This window comes from Spodoptera frugiperda, chromosome 15 (genome assembly GCF_023101765.2).
Source record: "Spodoptera frugiperda isolate SF20-4 chromosome 15, AGI-APGP_CSIRO_Sfru_2.0, whole genome shotgun sequence".
In the NCBI taxonomy this organism is placed as follows: domain Eukaryota; kingdom Metazoa; phylum Arthropoda; class Insecta; order Lepidoptera; family Noctuidae; genus Spodoptera; species Spodoptera frugiperda.
The window spans coordinates 4,426,735-4,446,786 of NC_064226.1; the positions used below are offsets into that span (position 1 = coordinate 4,426,735).

The window sequence follows — 20,052 nt, forward strand, 5'->3', positions numbered from 1 at the left end:
GAAGCATAATAATATTCACCTAGCAATTTTCACGTTATAAATGTCAGCATTAGCTACAGCTAGTATGAGTATTAACTCATAGGTACTCTAATTGCACTCAATCTGACAGATTCATTATAGAGATGTTCTAATCTATCGCCGGTCAAGCTTTGGGGTCACCGACCTGTCAGCTATCTACTCGTAGGCGATAGATTAGTCGCGGCAAATTCTTTAATTGCCATTGTCGTAGTGCATCTATGTATAATACGTAACTAATGTTCTGATTTTTGTAAGAAATGGCTTGAATATCTGTAGAAATGAGGGACTGATCCTTGTTGTATCTTTAGTTTCAATATTTTATGTAGAAAGAGGCTTATTTATAGTTTATCTCATTAAGAAAGTACTAAGGAAACATGAAACTCCGTTTTCGAACTACACGAGAAAGTAACCGAACCTAAACTTTCTCATGAACAATGGTGCATTCGTACAGGTTCGTACGCTTATCTAGTGTTTGAAATAGTGCAAGTTTTGCACTACATGCTGTCGGCGGTGTGTGCAAGTCCTAGTCCTTTTAATCCGGTTATGTGAGCGCGCGCGCATCACTTGCCGGCTAGCAGTCGCACGCGCAACCCGTCGTCTGTGCTCACACGACATTTACCGCGAATTTTGAATTTATTGTTGTATAAAAAAACTTAACAAAAATGTACAAATCTTTGATTGTTCTTTGTGTGGTGTACTGTGTTGTAATTGGTAAGTATCAATATTTTTATAAAAAAAATATATAAAATGGATCGTTAAAGTGATTGACATCAAATTATCGTATCAATTTAGACTTATAGAGCTCTTTTCACTGCATAACAATGAAACCTATTTTATTTTAATAGGCTATAAAATCGTCGCGATATAATCTAGTCGCAGAGAGTATTGGATCATAAAAATTCAATTTAAATCGTTATACATGTTGCTTTTTGTTCTTCGGTTTAATGAACAATAAACTTGTGAATCATATTGAAAAAAAACTTTGGTTCAAATAAAACAAGTGGTAGAACAAAAAGATCACTACACTAATTATAGAGAATTAACAGAGTTGCTCATAATCAAGTCACGTCGATGTTAGGTGTGGATCAAATCGTGGCGAGATGATCCTTTTCCGCAATCGTGACCCTATATCGTTTGTTTTTTTTTTAATTAGCTATAGCGAAAAAACGAAACAGAATTGAATATTTTAACACGTTTTTAGATAATTCATGTGATACTTCTATAGGTACTTTATCAGGCTGCTATAGGGCATTCCAGTTTTCATCATGTTTTTTTATGAAATACTAAAAAGAAGCTTATGTGTTATTTTAGACTATAATCTACACCTGTTCCAAATTTCATCTCGATCCTTTCAGTCGTTTTAACGTGATTGAGTTACAAAAATACACACAACTTTCGCATTCACGATATATCACTTGTTAATAGTCAAAGGAACGTATACAATATAGGTTTTATCTAGACTGAATTAAACTTTCGCCAATTAAGTATTTAACACACCTTACTAAGTATATAGGCTCATACTCACTAAAAAACACTAAATAGCTACCTAAACAATAAGAAACGTTTCTATTACCTTAGACATACGTTGCAATATTCAATAAATAAATAGAAAAACATACAAGTTTCCTATAACAATGAGACATAGGTAATACGACACTAAAGCTGGTGAAATTACCATGTACTGTAAAATTAGAGGCACATGTACGTAATTCTATATTTATTTCATAGAATAAAGAAAGGTACTGAATTTATATGTTATAAACTCATTTATAATATTTAAATATTAATCTACATACTAATATATAAAAGCTGATGAGATTTTTTTGTTTGCACATGCTAATCTCAGAAAGTACTGGTTTAAATTGAATAATTATTTTTATGTTGGATAGTCAATTTATCTAAGAAGGCTGTCAAAAGCTATTATATATTTAGAAATTAGTTGATAACCTAATATTTTGTTAAATTTCTTCTAGATAGTTTAGTTTTAATTCTGTTGTTATTTATCAAGATTTTAAGTTAATATTACATTAAATTGTAACTTTCTTACAGGGTTTTTGTCGATTTGTATCAATAGGACTGGCATGTCTTCAGATAAAAGTCCTGTAAATAAATAAAGATAAAAAGAGGCTATTAAATATAGGCTATAAACATCACGCTACAATCAATAGGAGCCGAGCAGCGTTTGAAACAGCAATAGTAACTAGTTTTAATTATTCTCAAACTACCGGTACCGTAATGTTCACCTTTAACCAATTATATCGTAAACATATATACTACTATACTTCCAGTGCAATTGAATTATCTAATTGAATCCACTGATTAATTAATCCACGGTTACCGAAAAAAAAAACTTAACGCGTAACTCACGTTTAAATAAAAAAAAAACAGCACCTTGTTTGTTAACTTTAAGTTCATTTAAATTAATGTACCGGTAAACGATTGTATAGTAGCTCTTCGTAGTTAAACAAAACAGTAGGTTGATTGGGTAATTAATATTCAAAAAAATATTCAAAGGGAAATCGTATCAAGGAAGTTTAAAGAATAACACATAGATATACATAGGTAGTTAATTTGGTTTTTAGTTTTTTGAAGCGTTTTAATGTTTAATAAAAACTTATACTTATTTTTAAACTAAACTAGACTAATAAATAATACGACAAAGTAATAATAAAAATGAAAAAATTAATTAACTAAATACAAATCAATCTACCTACTCACGTAAATATATTGAGAAAAGCTCTACTAGTTTCGAGTCACAGAGGGACTCTTCATCATGAGCAGCGTGCGCAGACGCGGCGACGTCACGTAGCCTCAGCTTACTTAGAGCTTTTCTCCAATACTTATATTAACGTTGTTTTTAGTTAATTTAGAACGTCTCACGCTACTTTTTTTAACAAACATAAAGGAAAATTCATTTAAAAAAAAACTAACTGTTAAAATGCTACTAAGGCAACGGGTAATAAAAGCTAACATTAACAGTAAGTTACTAGTCGGTTAAATTACTGTTCCGAAGTAACAAGTTAATAAAACGAGTAAAGAGGATGTAATCAAAAAGACTTGATAGCAGGTATGGGCAGGAATGCTGTTGCTACCTGACCGGACGAAGAACTAACTGGCTTTTCACATCTGCGTTAATGGTCTTATAGGCACCTACTCATTTATGCACCCTTAAATTATATAGATAGTGTTATGTGTCTTCAGATGGTCTTATAGGTACCTACTCAGTTATTAAAATATATATGTAGATAGTGTTATGTGTCTACAGACAAATATTAATCGGGAAATGTCTTTGCTAAACTCAAAAATCTGATTTCTTTTCGAAGATTAGGATCACATGATGACTCTTTGGAGAAAAAAGCTTGAATTGCGTGAGTAAAACCGCGATGAATAATAAACAAGAAATAGATAGGTACACTTATGTAAAATATCCACAGAAACGTGATTCAGCCAATTAATTCCTGATAGATTTTATATATATTTTAAATTAATTTGCGTATGATTTTTCCTTAATTATTCACTGATTTATAGTCTAAATCTATAAATGTAACTGGATTCTGTAATCAGCACTAATAACAACTATAAAATCTGTGATGACCACTAAAGAATTACTATAAAATGTTATTGTTTTATAGAACCCTTTGAACCAGTACGGAGCGTTCAATAGTTCAATTGCAGTAACTGTACTCTTACTTATAAGGGATTCGCCCACTGGTCGCGATTCGAGACAAAATTGGAAAAAAGTATTTCGTTATAATACTTTTCCGAATGCATAACTCTTAAACATTTTTGCTTCTTGTATTATAAAAACACGCAAAAATATTCAATTTCTTCTTCAAGAAATAACAACCAAATATGGTATTCATTATTAAAATACCTTACAAACAATCTCAAAGTACCAATTTGCTAAAACTTCTCGTGATTACATTCTTATCTCATTACCCATCACTGTTAGTCATCAGACCGCAAAAAGTTACTTTTTGCACGCAAAGTTTTTATTAAAATCGAAACTCTTGAAAATGATATCATCGGCAGGTTAGGGCCATAAGTTCCGGGAAAGGTCGAGGTATAAAAAGATCAGGACCATGGATATACTAGTGCAAAAGTATCTCTCAATGACCATGACCTCAAATGATGTCACTTTAGCCATAATATACCCCTTAAAGGTGTCCCTTTCGAAAATTTCTCAGTAGTAGCACGGAGTCTCGAAATGTGGCCGGTATATGGCAATAGGCTCACCCCCTATTACATGGGACTTACGACATAAATTGTGAAAAGTGGGTGTACATTGTACAGTGGCATTTCGTGTCATAATGTGCACCTCTGCCTACCCCTTCGGGGATTAAAGGCGTGACGATACAAAAAAAGGTGTCCCTATTATCGAAATGTCAGTACATGTTCGTTTTTCTTAGATTTTTGTGTGATGATACCTGTTTATAAATTGCGTCATACGTTTATAGTCAAGCTAATAAGTGCACTGAACTTTATGTTTAAATATAAAATTCATAAAACAAACTTAATTATCTCATCAAAACGGTAAATGATTAGGTATCGGTATATAAAGAATTTCATTCATATATACTAGATAAATTAATTTAGCTGTTTTTAATTGGAACCGTCAAATTACATCTATACATATAATAAAATCGTAGAAAAGTGCTGTCTGTACATTGAAAATAAAAATAAAAAAAATAGCAGGGGTTATTGTTATGTCGATGTCGAACCCAAAAATGTAATTAACTTTTTTTATGTCTGTTTGTCTGTTTGTCTGTTTGTCTGTTTGTCTGTTTGTCTGTTTGTCTGTTTGTCTGTTTGTCTGTTTGTCTGTTTGTCTGTTTGTCTGTTCGTCTGTGCGCGCTAATCTCAGAAACGGCTGATCCGAGTTGGATGCGGTTTTCACGAATATATTGTGGGATGCTTAAATTTACATTTAGTGTTTGTTTCATGTCAATCGGTTCATAAATAAAAAAGTTATGTCAAATTAAAGAATCACGTCGAACACTATTCTATGCTTATACCATTAATCTCCGCCACTATTTGACGGATTTGGTTGAAATTTGGTACAGATACAGTTTAGAACCTTAGAAAGGACATAAGATAGTTTTATTTCAAAAATCAAAAAATAAAAATAGAAATAGATCGCGCTATGGTTTCGTTACATTCATTTGGTTGGGTATCGGCCGAGCGCTTCGGTACTATCGTAGAAAAAGTGTATTATCAGTCGTATGATTATTTGTCTGTAGTGGTCCTGCTGTTTCGTATATTCTAAATAAATTGGTTTCGTTGTATTTGTCAATTAATAAGTTTATTTGTTGGGTTTTTCTGGTTTTCTGGTTAAATTATTTAACGTAGGTTTAGTTTGATATCGATTATTAGTAGTTACTGTAGTTAGTTTTTTAATAAAATTGTAAGTCTAATTTAATAATTAATTAGATAGATTAGATTTAAGTCGTTTCTTTTAAATTATTTAGTTTAAGCTTGGTTATTATAGCATAGAGGATAGGTTGTAATATAATTTCTTTTTTAAATGTTATAAATTCGTAATTCGTAGCTTTCTTTAGTTTTAAGTTAGTTTTCATCTTAAGTTCGGAAAGATTATAATATTTCTTTAGTTTAAGTCCGTTTTTAAACAATTTTTTTATTTATTTATTAATAAAGGTTTACCAACAGCTTCTGTATACATAATATTAAGTACAGTAATAAATACATATCAGTTTTGGTCTTATACAGTCGCCAATTATAGGTTAACCAACATTTTTTCAATGCCCTAAGTGAGTATACATCTATTAAATTCAAACGCAGAGCTCATTATGTTCATTTTTGAAGAGTTCCATCTTCTACGTCTCATTTTTGAAGAGATTCCGCGAGATTGGGAACTATGTGGTTAAAACCAAAAATTTGCCGGAAGTCACTATTCCACGCGAACGAAGTCGCGGGCAAAAGCTAGTTTCAAATAAAAATAACAAATCAAATTCGATTTAAACAACTTTTACAAAAAACCAAAAACAACAATTAAAATGAATTAAAATCGTAAAATTCTCACATCAATATACAACACTCGATAGAAAAGCTTTAACACTTCTTTACCCAAACAACACAAGCAATGGACAGTGGGCAAAACAATAATTTAAGACAACAAAAAGGTTGTGGTAGGAATTTTATAATAATGCAAAAACAAACACGATTCAGGTCCAGTCGAGGTGGGTTACACACCACTGGGCAGGACAATGACTCTCATATTACGACCGTTTGCGATTAAAAAGCTCTTGTAAATGGATTTTATTGCGCCTATCTATTTCTGTAGTGTCTTGTGTATTCTAAGTTCATTGAACATTTGTAGCTGTTAAGATTAGTACTGGTGAAATGTGGGAAAGAATTGCAATAATGTGTAAAGTGAGTTTTAAAGTTACTTTGGTACAAACTGTAAGATTATTAAGATTCTATGTGTAAGAATACAATTTATAGAGTGCGAAATTTATGCGTTTTACAATTTTAAAATGTGGAATATTTTAGCAATGTCTTTAGCATTTTAATATATTTGAGATATTTTCATTTGGAACTGAAAGTATATTTGTTATGCAGTCATAATGATTGACAGTATCTAATTTGTATGCCCTATGTGGCGGATCACGGCAAGAGCACATTTTACTTAAGACCTTTATGTAACCTGTGAATCACGAATAAATAATTTGATTTGACACTCAAACAGTCAAAAAACCATTTGGTTTATGTGAAATTTGGCAAGCACTCCAAATTGTACCTATACTCAAAAGCATATATATATAATATGATTGATATGATGATGTAGGAAAGCAGCAAAAAAGAACAAGCGCGCACGCAATCACTCGATCAGTAAGACGCACATTGATTAATTAAACGTAGTATGAATCGTCGCCATTTATTCAAAGTTGTTTAGACTTATACAGATAAGAAACTCGATAATTGACTCTTTAGTGACCCACTTTCATGAACATGTAGCTAAACGAGTTGCATTTCACTCCTACTATCTTTATTTATTAGAATTTCACGTATGCGTCTTAACTGTAAATTGTAGTTTTATAGCCACTGGCCACTGGCATGGTTTGATTAAGACATAAAACAAGAAAGTATGCTTTGCCTAATTTGCAATTTTTTTCCAAGATGAATTTCAAACAAAATAGCGCTAAAAAGGTCGATAATTCATATCTATAGGCTGCGCGACGTCGCCGCGTCTGCACACTGCTCATAATGAAGAGTCCCTCTGTGACTCGAAACTAGGAGAGCTTTTCTCCACTAATGTACGTAAACCGTGATTTTTACTTAATAATTCATAATACGTTATTACATAACCGATATGTTAACTTAATGATTCCGCATAAGACAAGAGAGAGACTTTTGCCCTCTAAAAAGTTATTTCAGGATAATAAAATAGATCCACCATAAACTTGACACAACTTACGTCTAACTTACATAACTTTCTAAAAGACTGCACTATGTAAAAGAAAGTCACTGCTGAAACGCGAAATGTTCGTGTCACGTACTCATAATAATATGTATCTACCAATTTTAAACGAATGTTTAGAACATAACAATGTGCTATGCATGCTCTCTCTCATAAATTGCAACAATTGCGATCAATTACCATAATATGACTAAATGTGAAAACATGTAAAATATCGAGGATTTATTATTCTTAGTTCATAACAAATTGGTCCATTTAGTTTTTAATAACAAAACATCGTCTCGCGTGACTTTATGGATTACGAGTGTGAACAAGAGGAACCATTTAATAACTCACGATTATTAATACCTATCACAATTAAATTACGTTGTTATTATTATTATTTGCACGTAGTTTTGTGATTGCTAGTACCAGCTTAAAGTAAAGCGAAGGCAATACTAAGCTCTCGGGATATACCTAAAAATCTATTTAGATTTTTGACAGAAATAAATAGAATTACAACTAGGAGGGTGCGGGATGCACATGCCCTAACAAACGGTGAAGGAATACATCGTGAGGAAACCTGGGCTTATAATTTCTAATTATAAGTTTGAAATTGCCAACCCGCATTGAGCAAGCATGGTAATTAATGCTCAAACCTTCTCCGCCTTTGGTCAGCAAATGTTAATGTGAATGTGTAAAAAAATTCAAAAATCCATTTCATTCCAAAGTCTTTTTGGTCATATTAATTTGCTCGATAATGTTTTTTGAGATATAACAAACATATTATTTTGCATTATTATTTACTTACTTATCCTATCTCTAAAGAAAAAATATACTTTATGCGCAATTGGTTATAATAAATGATCTTGTGTGACCGCTGTATGTCTGTTTCTCCGTCTGCGATTATATCTAAGTTCAAGAAATCAAGGCACTGCGTAGGTGTTAGTTGTTTTTCGGTCACTCGATAACTTTTTATTTATTTGGCGTTTTAAACAATAACAACTAACACTGAAACGTTCAACACTGTAAGTTGTATTATAAACGTTTTAACTACGACTTTCGACTAGCTTTATTCTTGTAACTCTGCCCGCGAAAAATGAAAAAGGATAAATGAAATGTTGCCTATGTTCCTGAAAAATAAGCTTTCCAATTCTGAAATCGGTTTCCAAATTGTTGTTGTATTTAGTGTCCTATCAGTATGGAGTATAAATATCCAAATAGCAAACTTCAAAGCATCGAGAAAGTAAAATAAAACATTAAGATGAAGCGGTGTCTACTGGAGCCTATTTTCAAACCAAATCTAGGGCAAGTAAGTAGTTGAAATTAAAAAGCATTAGGCAGGTACAACACACCTTCACGTCTTCACTTGCCTCAACCATTCGCATTGAATTCTGAATCTTACCTGCATTGAATTTGAGATCAAAATGTGGAGTTTTAAAAGAGATGTACTGGACAAAATGATGGAGGTACAGTTAGTATTTTGACAAGCAAAAAGTCAGCCTTGAGATGGACGGACCGGGCGGAGACCGTTAGAAAGTCGGTGTCGATGTGTCTTGCGGCTTCGCATTCACATCATCACAAACAAACAGGTAGTTGTTAGAACATTTTATAGGTAATCATGAAGGTATTTTAATTTTAACGGTTAAACTCCGCCGGTTGTTTGTGAGTCGTTAGCCATCGTTTTAAGAAGCTCAGTGGAACAAATGCAACGAGGAAGCGTATACTTGCAGCTTTAGTTTTTATAAATATTGATGCTTTTGTATGGTAGTCTTTATCAGAATTTTACTTCCATTGATTAAAATGTAAACAATAAAAGTTTGAGAGACATGTATTAATTAAAAAAATACGCCTTAACTTTTAAACATACCTATTACCTAGAAAGTGAAAAGCATTAGCTATTCAAAACTGTTATTATCACATTTCACATATTAATTCTACTATTGACAAATTGGCGAGCCTATTGCTAAAAATCTTTTGATGAACTGTTCTTAATAATCGTAAGCCTACTTTCGTCAACTTTATACTCTTGCGTTACAATTAGTACCACGTATTAGGTAATTCTATAGCAAATTGGCGAACCTATTGCTAGACATTTTTATTGGACAGACCAATGAAAACTTTCGTCAACTTAAAGTACCGACTTAAAGTACAGTATTTACCGACAACAAAACTTATTATTTTGTTTATAAAATGTATTTACATAGTCTCCATTTCATGTCCAACTCGTGTCGACCGCAACACGTACTTGACTCCGTTCCAGCATGCACCGTTGTGCTCACAAATACTTAACACTTAAGTGCTCAGCGAAAACCACACAATATTTGAAGTCATAAATTCATAATACATTTTTTATAGCTATGCTACTTACCTACCGATATTATAAATTAGCTTTGCTTAGATAAAGGTAAAAATAAATTGGTATAAAGCTATTTTTTATTTAAATGCATGCTACACATGTAATGAATTAATAAGTGTACTTATGGAACAAAGCTTTTTGTATAGAAGATTAGATAGATTTAAAAAAGTCACTTCGTACACTGTGCCTAGACATTTAGTAAGTTTAGAAAGAATCCTTAATAGAGTCAGACTGTAAATGCTGAGCTGCGGACTACCTAGGGGGTTTATCGGGGCTCGGAAAGCAGGAGTAGGAACAGGGTGGTTTTTTGTCAGTAAGACTCAGACATTCCCTCTCGCCTCACCCAAGGCGGGAGAAGCAATTGGATGATTCTCCTCCCTTAAAAAAAAGTTAGTAAATGCTACAATAACTGTAAAGCAGATTTTGCTTATCCGCGCACACAGACAAGCAAAACTTAGATAGGTACTTATTGTACAGTGACTTAGGTGCTTATATTATTGCTTATTATAAGATCACGATGGTTCAAAACTGGTTGGCAAATAATACAATAACCGGAGAAGAACACAATCACTTTAATAATGAAGCCAAAGCTTGGACAGTGAGCATTGAATTTGAACAAATAGGAATAAACCTCGACCTCTCCTTGACCACAGTTCTCAATTCATTCCAATACACTATAGCTACTTACATGATTATATACCACACATAGAGCAACAATATCGACTTTAATTGCAAACTACACAAATCAATTGATAGGTACATCTTTATAAAATTTTTCGATGCTTTCAAAGTGACTGGCCTATAAGTACTTAGGTAGATAGGTACAATATAAGGCATAAATGAACACTTCCTTTTTTAATCTTAATTTTTTTATTAGGCTTTTTTCCTAATAGGAACATAATACTATTCCCAATATTGCAAATTCTGTCTGCAAGGAAAGGAACCAAAATGCATTTGGTCCTGCATGCCGATCTCTCAGAAGGTTAACGTTTTTAACTACCGTAACTTCGCGAAAAATATTATGGGAAATTAAAACTAGCAGCTACACAATCATAATTGGTAATATCCACATTTCTATGGTAAAAACTGAAGAGATATCTACTCTAAAAAGATATCAAACAACTCACGCATTCGTTAGTGACTTTGTGTCTCCCTCTGTGATCACGATTCGCGCTATGCCAAAAATACTGCACCAAATTGCATCAATTGTCTAATAGACTCCCAGATTAAAGGAACGTGACCCAGTAGTCTCCTCTCTCAGCTCTAGGAGTGTCATTTGTATATACTGTCTACGTCAATCGGCCAAGTGACCGAATCGTGACTATCGGTGACCTCCTTACTTAGGAAGGTGATTCTTAGTGACATTTTCCGGTTAAACTTAGAATGTACTTAGTTAGGAAGGTACTAAGCAAGATATAAACTTTATCTAGTTAAATATAGCTTGCGTTGTGTATGTAAGGTTACCGGAGGCCCAATTACCTAATTCGATTGCCTTCTCCAATACAATCTCTTTAGTAATCCCCGAACAGCCCTTAAATTCCTAACCCCGAAGGCAGGGAAAGCACTTGTAACGCTTCTGGTGTTTCGGGTATCCATGAGCGGCGACGTTAGCTTACCATTAGAATATCCGTCAGCTCGTTTACGGGCTTATATCATAAAAAAAAAATATCCCGCCAACTATATGCGTATGCAGAATTATTAATCTGTACCTATTAAAAACAAGTTACCGGTGTGTCTGTCTACTTATCATGCAAATAACTGAATACACGACTATAGCTCGGTCGATCAATTCAATGCTTCTTAATCAATAAGTTAGCCTATTAAAATACAAACCAAAATTAGAATCAAACTCTCTATCATCTTAATACCGTGAACCTACTTACAGCTTGATCTCTCAACAAAGCTTAGCGTCGACTGTCTGTATCGGAATCTCGTTTTATCTGCGTTTAATAGTCAGGTTGAACGACCGGCGCAACAAGGAAAGTGACCTAAACAAGCCCCGGCCTAGCCATTATCTCTAGGTATTAGCAAATTTACGATGCACGGATGCATGTGATCATGTCGTGTGCGGTGCAGCGGTGCAGCGGTGCAGCGGTGCTCGGTGCGTCGAGCCATCTCCCGCTTACTTAGTTGATAGCTTAGAGAAATTGGCTTGGTGACTTGCAATTGAATTTGCCGTCAAGTTATCTCACATAGATTTCTCTATATTATATTGTCCTGCAGAATATCGTGATAGGTATCTATCTATCATTTATTTTTTTAACGCACTGGGAATTTCACCTGTCGTTGTGGTCGGTGCGTTTACAAACATATAAGTCCACATACACATGACATCCAGACCCGAAACAACAATTTGATTCACACAAAAGAATTGCATTCGTTTGCCCAGCTACACCGCGCCAACCGTAAATCGCTACGAACTGCTAATTAATTTAAAAAATAAGTCATCCATCATAGTCGGACGCTAAACACCACTAAAATTAATAAACAAGCGATGATCATTCATTTAATGGCATTGGTAATGGCATGTATTATAAAAACAATGATTTGTTTTGTTGATATAGGTACCTACTTATACTGTACACTTACGTATTTAGGTACTTATGTGATAGGTAAATTGAATATTTTATATGCTTAGCACGCTTTATGTATCATGGAAAATGGTAGGTATAACACACCTATTTGCAGCACAATATTGTTTCTAATATAAACACATAATAAATACATTACGATAAGAAGTATGTAAAGTTAGTATAAGTATGTACCTACCTACCTATTTGCAAGATTTTTTGCTAATTATATTTATCACAGTCAACTAGAGGTCAATGTGCTTACCTTGTAAAAATATTCTTTAAAATCTATGCTAAAGAGGTACCTACCTATTGAAAGTTAAAATACATAGGTAATGTACGAATTTGTGTTAGGTATTTTGTAATGTTGTAATGTGATGTGACTATAAGAATGTTAGAAGACTTTTTTCATAAGTAGGTACTTTACCATAACTTGGTGGCTTGTTACATGTTTTGCTTAATTGAATCTGAAATTACATGCAGCGATGCTTGACTGTCGCGCTTGCGGCTATTACACTAACGATATATTTCTTACTAAGCTAAAATAGAACCGCTAACTTTAAGACATTAAAAAAAATAACTCCTCATTCTACTGCATTGAATGTCCTACTTTTGAAAATTGCCAACGATAAAAAATCGTCTGCTATCAAACTGCGTTGGCCTTGAGGTCACAAGCCTCAGGAAGTAGGTTATTACGGACTACGGTGTACCAAACGATAAGGGGATCACATTCCAACTACTGGCCAATTTACTGGCCACAACTAGATGTAACTGCAACTATGAATAGTTTGCACCCAATTGTCCATTTGGCCTTTACACGTGATGCTATTCACGTCATCACAAACGCGTGCCCGTCCACTACTGGATATTTATGTCACCGGAAAATAACAAGATCCGTAAGTTTATCAATTTACTAGGAAGCTTATAAACTTTCGTAGGATTCTAAACGGCGTCCACATTTTCGTTACGGATCTTGTTATTTTCCGGTGACATATACATAGATACAGCTAGTCATATCATACTAATAATGCCTTCTCTATCTTTCCAGAAGCTCGTCCCAAATGGCAGGTCCTGCCACCCATGCCAGGCTACGTGCCAGTTTACATCAGGCCCGGCGACACCCCTCTTGAAGAAATCAACCTGGACCTAGCAGAGGCCTTCCATGAACTGCCTTCGGGAAGGAGCGTGGGCAAGCAAGTGGAGGCTTCTCCTGAGGCCCCAGAGCAGGCAGACCAGCCCCAACCAGACGAGGTCCCAGCCCCAGCCGACGACATAGTCGACCACCGTCCATATGAAAAGAAAATTCTAGAAAAGAAAAAGAAAACCGACTCCGAAATCCCCAAACCGATCGAACGTAGATAGATAGAAACGTACTTAAGTCTTTATATTTAAGTTATTAATTTTAATTAATTAAAATAAAAAAAAAACAACAAATTTCGAATACTCAGTTCTCTGAAAGCTTGCCATTAGCTTTATTTATTTGAAGTTATTTATTTAACTCAATGTGTAATCGTAGCTGTTCGCCATCTTGTATTTAGTTAACTCTCGATTCTTATTGAAGTAAATAATTTATTTCTATTAGTGCTTGTTTTATTGTAGTCACCCTGACACGATAATTGATGTTTGATGATTATAATGGAAACCTGTTAGGTGGTATTTTAAGAATCATTATTATAGCCATGGTCGTCTCATTGCAGGGCAAATCTCCCAACCCTCCTTCCAATCGTTTCTTCGTAGAGCTTTGGAACTGTGGCCAAGCATGGATACTTAGTACTTATTTTATGAATACCTATGAACGTTTGTCACGTCTACTATCATGGCCAAAGATTAGTTATAGGTAAAAAAATAAAACCACAAAATACTAGAAAATATTCTTATATTTAAATTGATTCTATCTATAATACAAGTACAACAGTCCTTAGTCCTAAAGTACAGTCCGCACAATAGTAACTCATTCAATTCTACATCTTATACAAACCATTGACATCACCTAATATTGTGCATCAGTACCAGTAACTATTTACAATTACATTCAGATGTCCATTTACAGTACAAAAGTAATATCTTTCAAGTAAAATAACACCACTGTTTATTAATTTCACACATTGATGAAATGCCTATTTGTATGACGCAATATAATTTCCAGAAGTAGGTCATCTGAAACCACATGTAAACATGCGTTAAAACACTCCAGTCAGCAGTTTTGAATCGAACCATTTGCACAGGTTATTCACCTGTCAAGCAAACCAATTACGTCATATGGAGCCGTATTATTCAAGTGCATAGGGGGCGCCATATTGCAGAGGTGCCGTGAGAGCGTGCCTAAGGGTCCATAAAGGAGCGGTAGTGCCAAAAAAAAATAGGAGCGCCTATAAGGTCTCTGATACTGGCGAACACCCTGCGGTAGTGGAAGCTAAATCTTTCCTTAATCAAAACTTCTGCTGTAAAGAATGCAGCAGGAAACACAAGACTTGCACTGAAAAGTCCTAAAAAGGATCTGTTTCATAAACCAGGTGTGATTCACAAGAACTCAAAACCTGTTATTGTGACTACATGAAAATTTCAGATACATTTAATATTGAATAACCTATTCATTACATAATACACTAAGTTATGACCGCCGCATCGTCAACATAACGTTAATCTCCCATATAATAGTCCTCAAGTTTGTTATCACTTCCTTCAATTGTTTATTTTTTAACACCACCTGTGAACAACAGATGACAAAGTCCATTAATGTAGCTAATTAATAACCTAGCTTAAGTCTCATTGTAAGCTAAAATAGGCCGTAATGTACTATGTTCTTAGGACCAATGTAAAAGAAGGCGAAAATCAAAAATATGTCCAATCGTACTTTGAGGAAATCGTATCCGAGACTAAGCTCTCTCACCTGTTCTGTCAATTCCCTATTCTCCTCTAATGCTAGCCTGTATGATTCAGTGTTCCGTCTCTCATCCAACGCCTTATTCTCTGCTTCATCCTTTAGTGGTATAAGACTCTCCATGTGAGTATATTCCATGCCCTGTAGAAGAAAAAATTAATAAGCAATGTTAATGCACTAAATATGTATATATATCTGCTTCTTTTCATCTTTTTACTGTGGTAAAATTAACACATTGGTAATTAATGTACATGCACAACTCGCTAGTGGCGCCATCTTGTGAATGCAGAAAACAGTTCTGATATTCATCATAAGAAACATTTTAGACTTTGGCTAGAAATTTTTGAAGGGCGCATCATTTAATGATTTCTCCGCCTTGGGCGAAGACAGAGGCAGCGTCAGGCTCTTATTGACTAAAAACCACCCCATTCCCAATCCTGCCTTTCCAGCCAGAGCCCCGGCAAACCCGCTAGGTAGACTGCGGCTCCGGGTCTTAATTATTTAAATAAGCTTAACAAAAAAATATATTACCTGGCAAGTCTCATTACACTTCTCATATATAAGTCGCAGTCTCTTGAACAGGAGTCTGATTGTGCGCAGCTGTTCCTGCATCTTGGCCTTCTTTTCATTACTTGTATTTTCACCACTGTGTGTACCATTTGGCGGCTGAAAATGACAACATATATTTAACATGTTGTAATAAGCGCTTCACCATTAAATAATGTAATGAATAAAAGTCAAACAAGCCGAGAAAGGGGGTAACAGATTACGAGATGTCTACAAGCCACCAGGATAGAATTTAGGAGGGCCAGGATGAAAACATGTTGACTTTATTATGAGATGGGGAGACAAACGAGGAGACAGATGGTAAACAATCAGTTCGGCCTATGGCCTACACCAGAAGAATTACAAGTTAGTTACTACAGATCTTTCAGAAAGGGGTGGTTATCAGTTACTCTTACCAACATATGTACATGGTTAGCACAAGCATTCTTTTAAGCCAGTTTTCTGTGATATCACTCTAGTCATGTGTATGCGAGCCAAGTGACTGTCAAATACTGATATGACGGTCAAACAATGAAACTCACCTGAATTGCTTTTAAAGTCTGGAAAACATCCTGTGTTCTGCTCACAATATCTTGCACAGTCTCCTGTCCAAATCTGAAATAATTAAGAACACTATTAGTTACAGCATTACAAAGCACTAACATATAGTAGTAATTTTTTTTACATAATTTGAGACATTATCTGGTGTCTTATAAACGGACTAACGGCGCATTCCAATAACCTACCTATCGGTAGATTTGCCTACTAGAGGTAGAATTTTGACACATTTTGTATGGAGCTTATGTCAAAATTCTACCTCTGGTAGGCAAATCTACCGATAGGTAGGTTATTAGGATGCGCCGTAAGGGAATCCTCCTAATTTATCCTTTAATAAACTTGAGGTTTTTGAGGTGTAATCTCCTATGCACTGATCAAGTGTCCATAGTCCAGCAGCAAACAGTTCATATTTACATGATGGACTTTATTTTGTTTTTAAATAAAGTAACAGACCATCTATTATTATAATTACAGCCACATCTAAAGTGGGTATCATCAGGCTAATCAAGTAATCATTGTAGTTATAATTTGTGTTTTAAAACAATACCATTTAGGTACATACTTGCACAATGATGCGGTGTTGAACTCCTTGTTCTGTGGCGGTTGTGCAGCTGGTGGCTGTGCTGGTGGAGGGGCTGTGTTGTTTGACACTGGAACACCTGTCTGCATGCCTGGAATATGATGAATACTTCATCAATACACTGTTGGTACACTAGTTGAAAATGTTCACTATATTTCTTGAGCAGAAAATAATTGAGCCAGTGGATGCAGGTGACAGCTTGTCTTTCTATGTGGAGGACTAACGGGGAGGCCTTTGTTCAACAGTGGACTTCTTCCGGCTGAGGATGATAATGATGATGAAAATAATTTAATAAAATTCTTTAAACAGATTCCATGTATCTGGAAGTAAATAATAACACAAGAACCATTAATAAATACCTGATTGTTGAACTTGTTGAGGAACCATACCGGTACCAGGCCCTGCGTTAACTCCTACTCCCATACCCTGGAAAACAACATTATTATATTAATCAATACATTTTTTTTAACCAACTTATTAATATTACTAGTTATAACATGTTATTTTCTATGATATAAATATAACTATAACATGTTATTTATTGAGTGAATAGCCGCAGAAATAATAGTAATTAATGATTCAAATTCTTTATTGCATTCCTAAATGTGATTTAGTTCTTATATAATAACTACTAGACTAATTAGGATTATTGTTCATTATAGTCCACACAATCTAGTAGCACTAATAGTCCTTTCCTCCCTTGCAAGTTTACCTTCAATAGCTATCTAAAGTAACTCATACAGCAGTAACATATTCCAAGTGTCATAAAAATTTGAAATTACATACCTGTGGTCCCATTCCCATGTTTCCCATTTGATTCTGCATGGTTGCCCCATAGGATGGCACCATTTGATTACCCATGCCCACCATACCACCAGTGTTAGCCATGGGACCTCCCATCACTCCTGTAAAACATCATAACCAACAACGGTAAGTCAGCAAACGCGACAGAATACAAAAATGTTATTGTTAAACTCAGTTACAAGTTATTTCTGGGAATGGAGTATATAATGTATGCCATTTTATATTAATGAATTTAATTCAGAATTGTATATTACTTAAGTAGTAGTGAGTTTATTGTGCACACAGACATCAGCAAAGAGGCTATACAGTTAGACACATCTGACAAAACTGCCTATTTTTACTTTGTGTAGAATCTTTGACGAGTTTGTGTGATCTTTTATTGTTCTTGATTTATACTGGACTCAATTAAGCATTGTTTTATAAGGTTTTGATAAAGTATACCTGCTAACTGATTCGGCATAGCCTGCATTTGTCCGGTCATGGGTCCGGCGCCGAATCCAGAACGCATACCAGCAGCATTCGCCTGGAAATTTCCAGGGAACTGATGCCCTTGACCCGCCATGGTTAAATTAATTATTTATTGGCTCTTTAAATATAAGTATAGTAAAATAACAACGATAAATAACCAACAAACTGAATCAACTACAAAGCTTGTCGTTTGTAACTGTCACTGTCACTAATGTCAATTGTCAAATTTCGATCTGTCAGAGATTTTCTTAAAAACTATTTAGAACACAAGTCTTTTAAGATCACTCAATAAACATAAAAAAATAAGAATAAGAAAATAGAAAAAATGACTTATAAATGAATAATATTAGAATAAGAAAATAGAAAAAATGACTTTCCTGAGTATTTATAATCACTTTAAGAATTTACATTTGTAATTGAATGAATTAACATTTGTATTCCATATATCCATTCTCCTTGTCTATTCAAGTTTCCATTACAAAATATCACTTTCAAGAAATTATAATATTATAGTCAGGTGTGGAATATAATAACATAAGTATACTCACCCGGCATTTACCTAATTCGTTATCATTATTGAGAAATTCGAGTAACCTGAGATTAATTTTACGCTAAGTTAAACACTACAGCCGTAACTCGTAGCTCGTAATGCGTAGCACCGTTTTCTCGCTATTAATCTCGTAGACGTGCAAACCGTGGACTCCACTGATGAATAAACGCTGCTACAAACTACGCTTTACGAACAACCCCAAAGCTACGGACTATACCCGATGACCAAGGCACTACGAGCTACGCGCTACGGACTACGTGCTACGAGCTTTTTCTGTAGTATATTGTCGAAACTTAAATGTTAAATTATATAATACTAGCTTCTGCCCGCGACTTCGTCCGCGGAAAAATTCTTGTTTTAACATACGATTACACTCGTCGCTATTGTAGCTTCCTAGTAAAACAATTTTTGGAATCGGATCAGTAATTTCGAAGATTACCGAAATACTCTTGTCTGCTCAAGGTCAGTCCCTTAGTCGCCTTTTACGGCACCTTCAGGTTGAAATGGTATGATGATGTCATTAAATAATTTATGTCACATATCAATCAATTACAATATTCACCGATTACTCATAGATCTAAACACCCCTCTCCCGCACGCGCACCCCTGGCCTTGGTGACGCCCACTTCGCAACGGGCCGTGCAGCTCGTAATATTTTAATTTCACCACAACTTCAAAACCAAACGTCCAATTTTAATCATTCAAAGACCAAATATTATCAACATAAACTGTTCTTATTGATGAAATAATTTATTTTGATAAGGATTAATAGCATGAGTAAAAGAAACGCGTTTAAATGTAGTTAAAAAAAAATTCAAAATTTTTAAATAAAAATGTGGTTGTTGTGCCTCACTCGACATAGATAGGTATAGTGTGCCGCGGACTTTTTTGTAGATAATTATAAGATCTACAATTAATTATAACATTTTATGGTTCTATCTTTTGTAGTTTAGGCAGCGTACGCAAAATAAGTAACTTCTTTGGTTGATTTTTTTCAGTTTGTGTCGGAAAAATCAAAATATCTTACGGAACCCTATTTTTTTCCAAAATAAAATATAGCCTATGTTACTCGTGGATAATGTAGCTTTCGAATGGTGAAAGAATTTTTAAAATCGGTCCAGTAGTTTTTGAGCCTATTCATTACAACCAAACAAACAAACAAACAAACAAACAAAGTTTTCCTCTTTATAATATTAGTGTAGACAGATTTAGAACTTGACATGTAGATTTATAAACTTAGCTTTAATTGAGATTTCTTTATGATAGTGCGAGCATTATACACTTGTTTTGGCATTAATGGT

At 34.4% G+C, this 20,052-nt stretch overlaps 2 protein-coding genes across 2 annotated transcripts; one reads left to right on the forward strand and one right to left on the reverse strand.

The window, feature by feature from the left end:
- The first annotated feature begins 526 nt into the window (after window positions 1–526).
- LOC118274319 (uncharacterized) lies at window positions 527–13,945 on the forward strand. Its single transcript, XM_035591783.2, has 2 exons — window positions 527–729; window positions 13,413–13,945. Exons 1-2 carry the CDS (start codon window positions 681–683, stop codon window positions 13,724–13,726), a joined length of 363 nt encoding a protein of 120 aa, XP_035447676.1. The 5' UTR covers window positions 527–680; the 3' UTR covers window positions 13,727–13,945.
- Window positions 13,946–14,223: 278 nt separating this feature from the next.
- LOC118274308 (mediator of RNA polymerase II transcription subunit 30) lies at window positions 14,224–18,408 on the reverse strand. Its single transcript, XM_035591774.2, has 8 exons — window positions 18,175–18,408; window positions 17,716–17,834; window positions 17,289–17,355; window positions 16,912–17,020; window positions 16,334–16,406; window positions 15,777–15,911; window positions 15,255–15,386; window positions 14,224–15,071 (listed from the first exon to the last, which is right to left on the reverse strand). The coding sequence occupies exons 1-8, from the start codon at window positions 18,293–18,295 to the stop codon at window positions 14,976–14,978; spliced, it is 852 nt and encodes a 283-aa protein (XP_035447667.2). The 5' UTR covers window positions 18,296–18,408; the 3' UTR covers window positions 14,224–14,975.
- Window positions 18,409–20,052: the final 1,644 nt, after the last annotated feature.

Coding starts and splice junctions, on each gene's coding strand:
- LOC118274319 (XM_035591783.2), top strand. CDS start 681: ATGTACAAATCTTTGATTGTTCTTTGTGTGGTGTACTGTGTTGTAATT. Junction 730..13,412: donor GGTGTACTGTGTTGTAATTG/GTAAGTATCAAT, acceptor CTATCTTTCCAG/AAGCTCGTCCCAAATGGCAG.
- LOC118274308 (XM_035591774.2), bottom strand. CDS start 18,295: ATGGCGGGTCAAGGGCATCAGTTCCCTGGAAATTTCCAGGCGAATGCT. Junction 17,835..18,174: donor TATGCCGAATCAGTTAGCAG/GTATACTTTATC, acceptor GATGTTTTACAG/GAGTGATGGGAGGTCCCATG. Junction 15,072..15,254: donor ATAGGGAATTGACAGAACAG/GTGAGAGAGCTT, acceptor TGTTGTTCACAG/GTGGTGTTAAAAAATAAACA.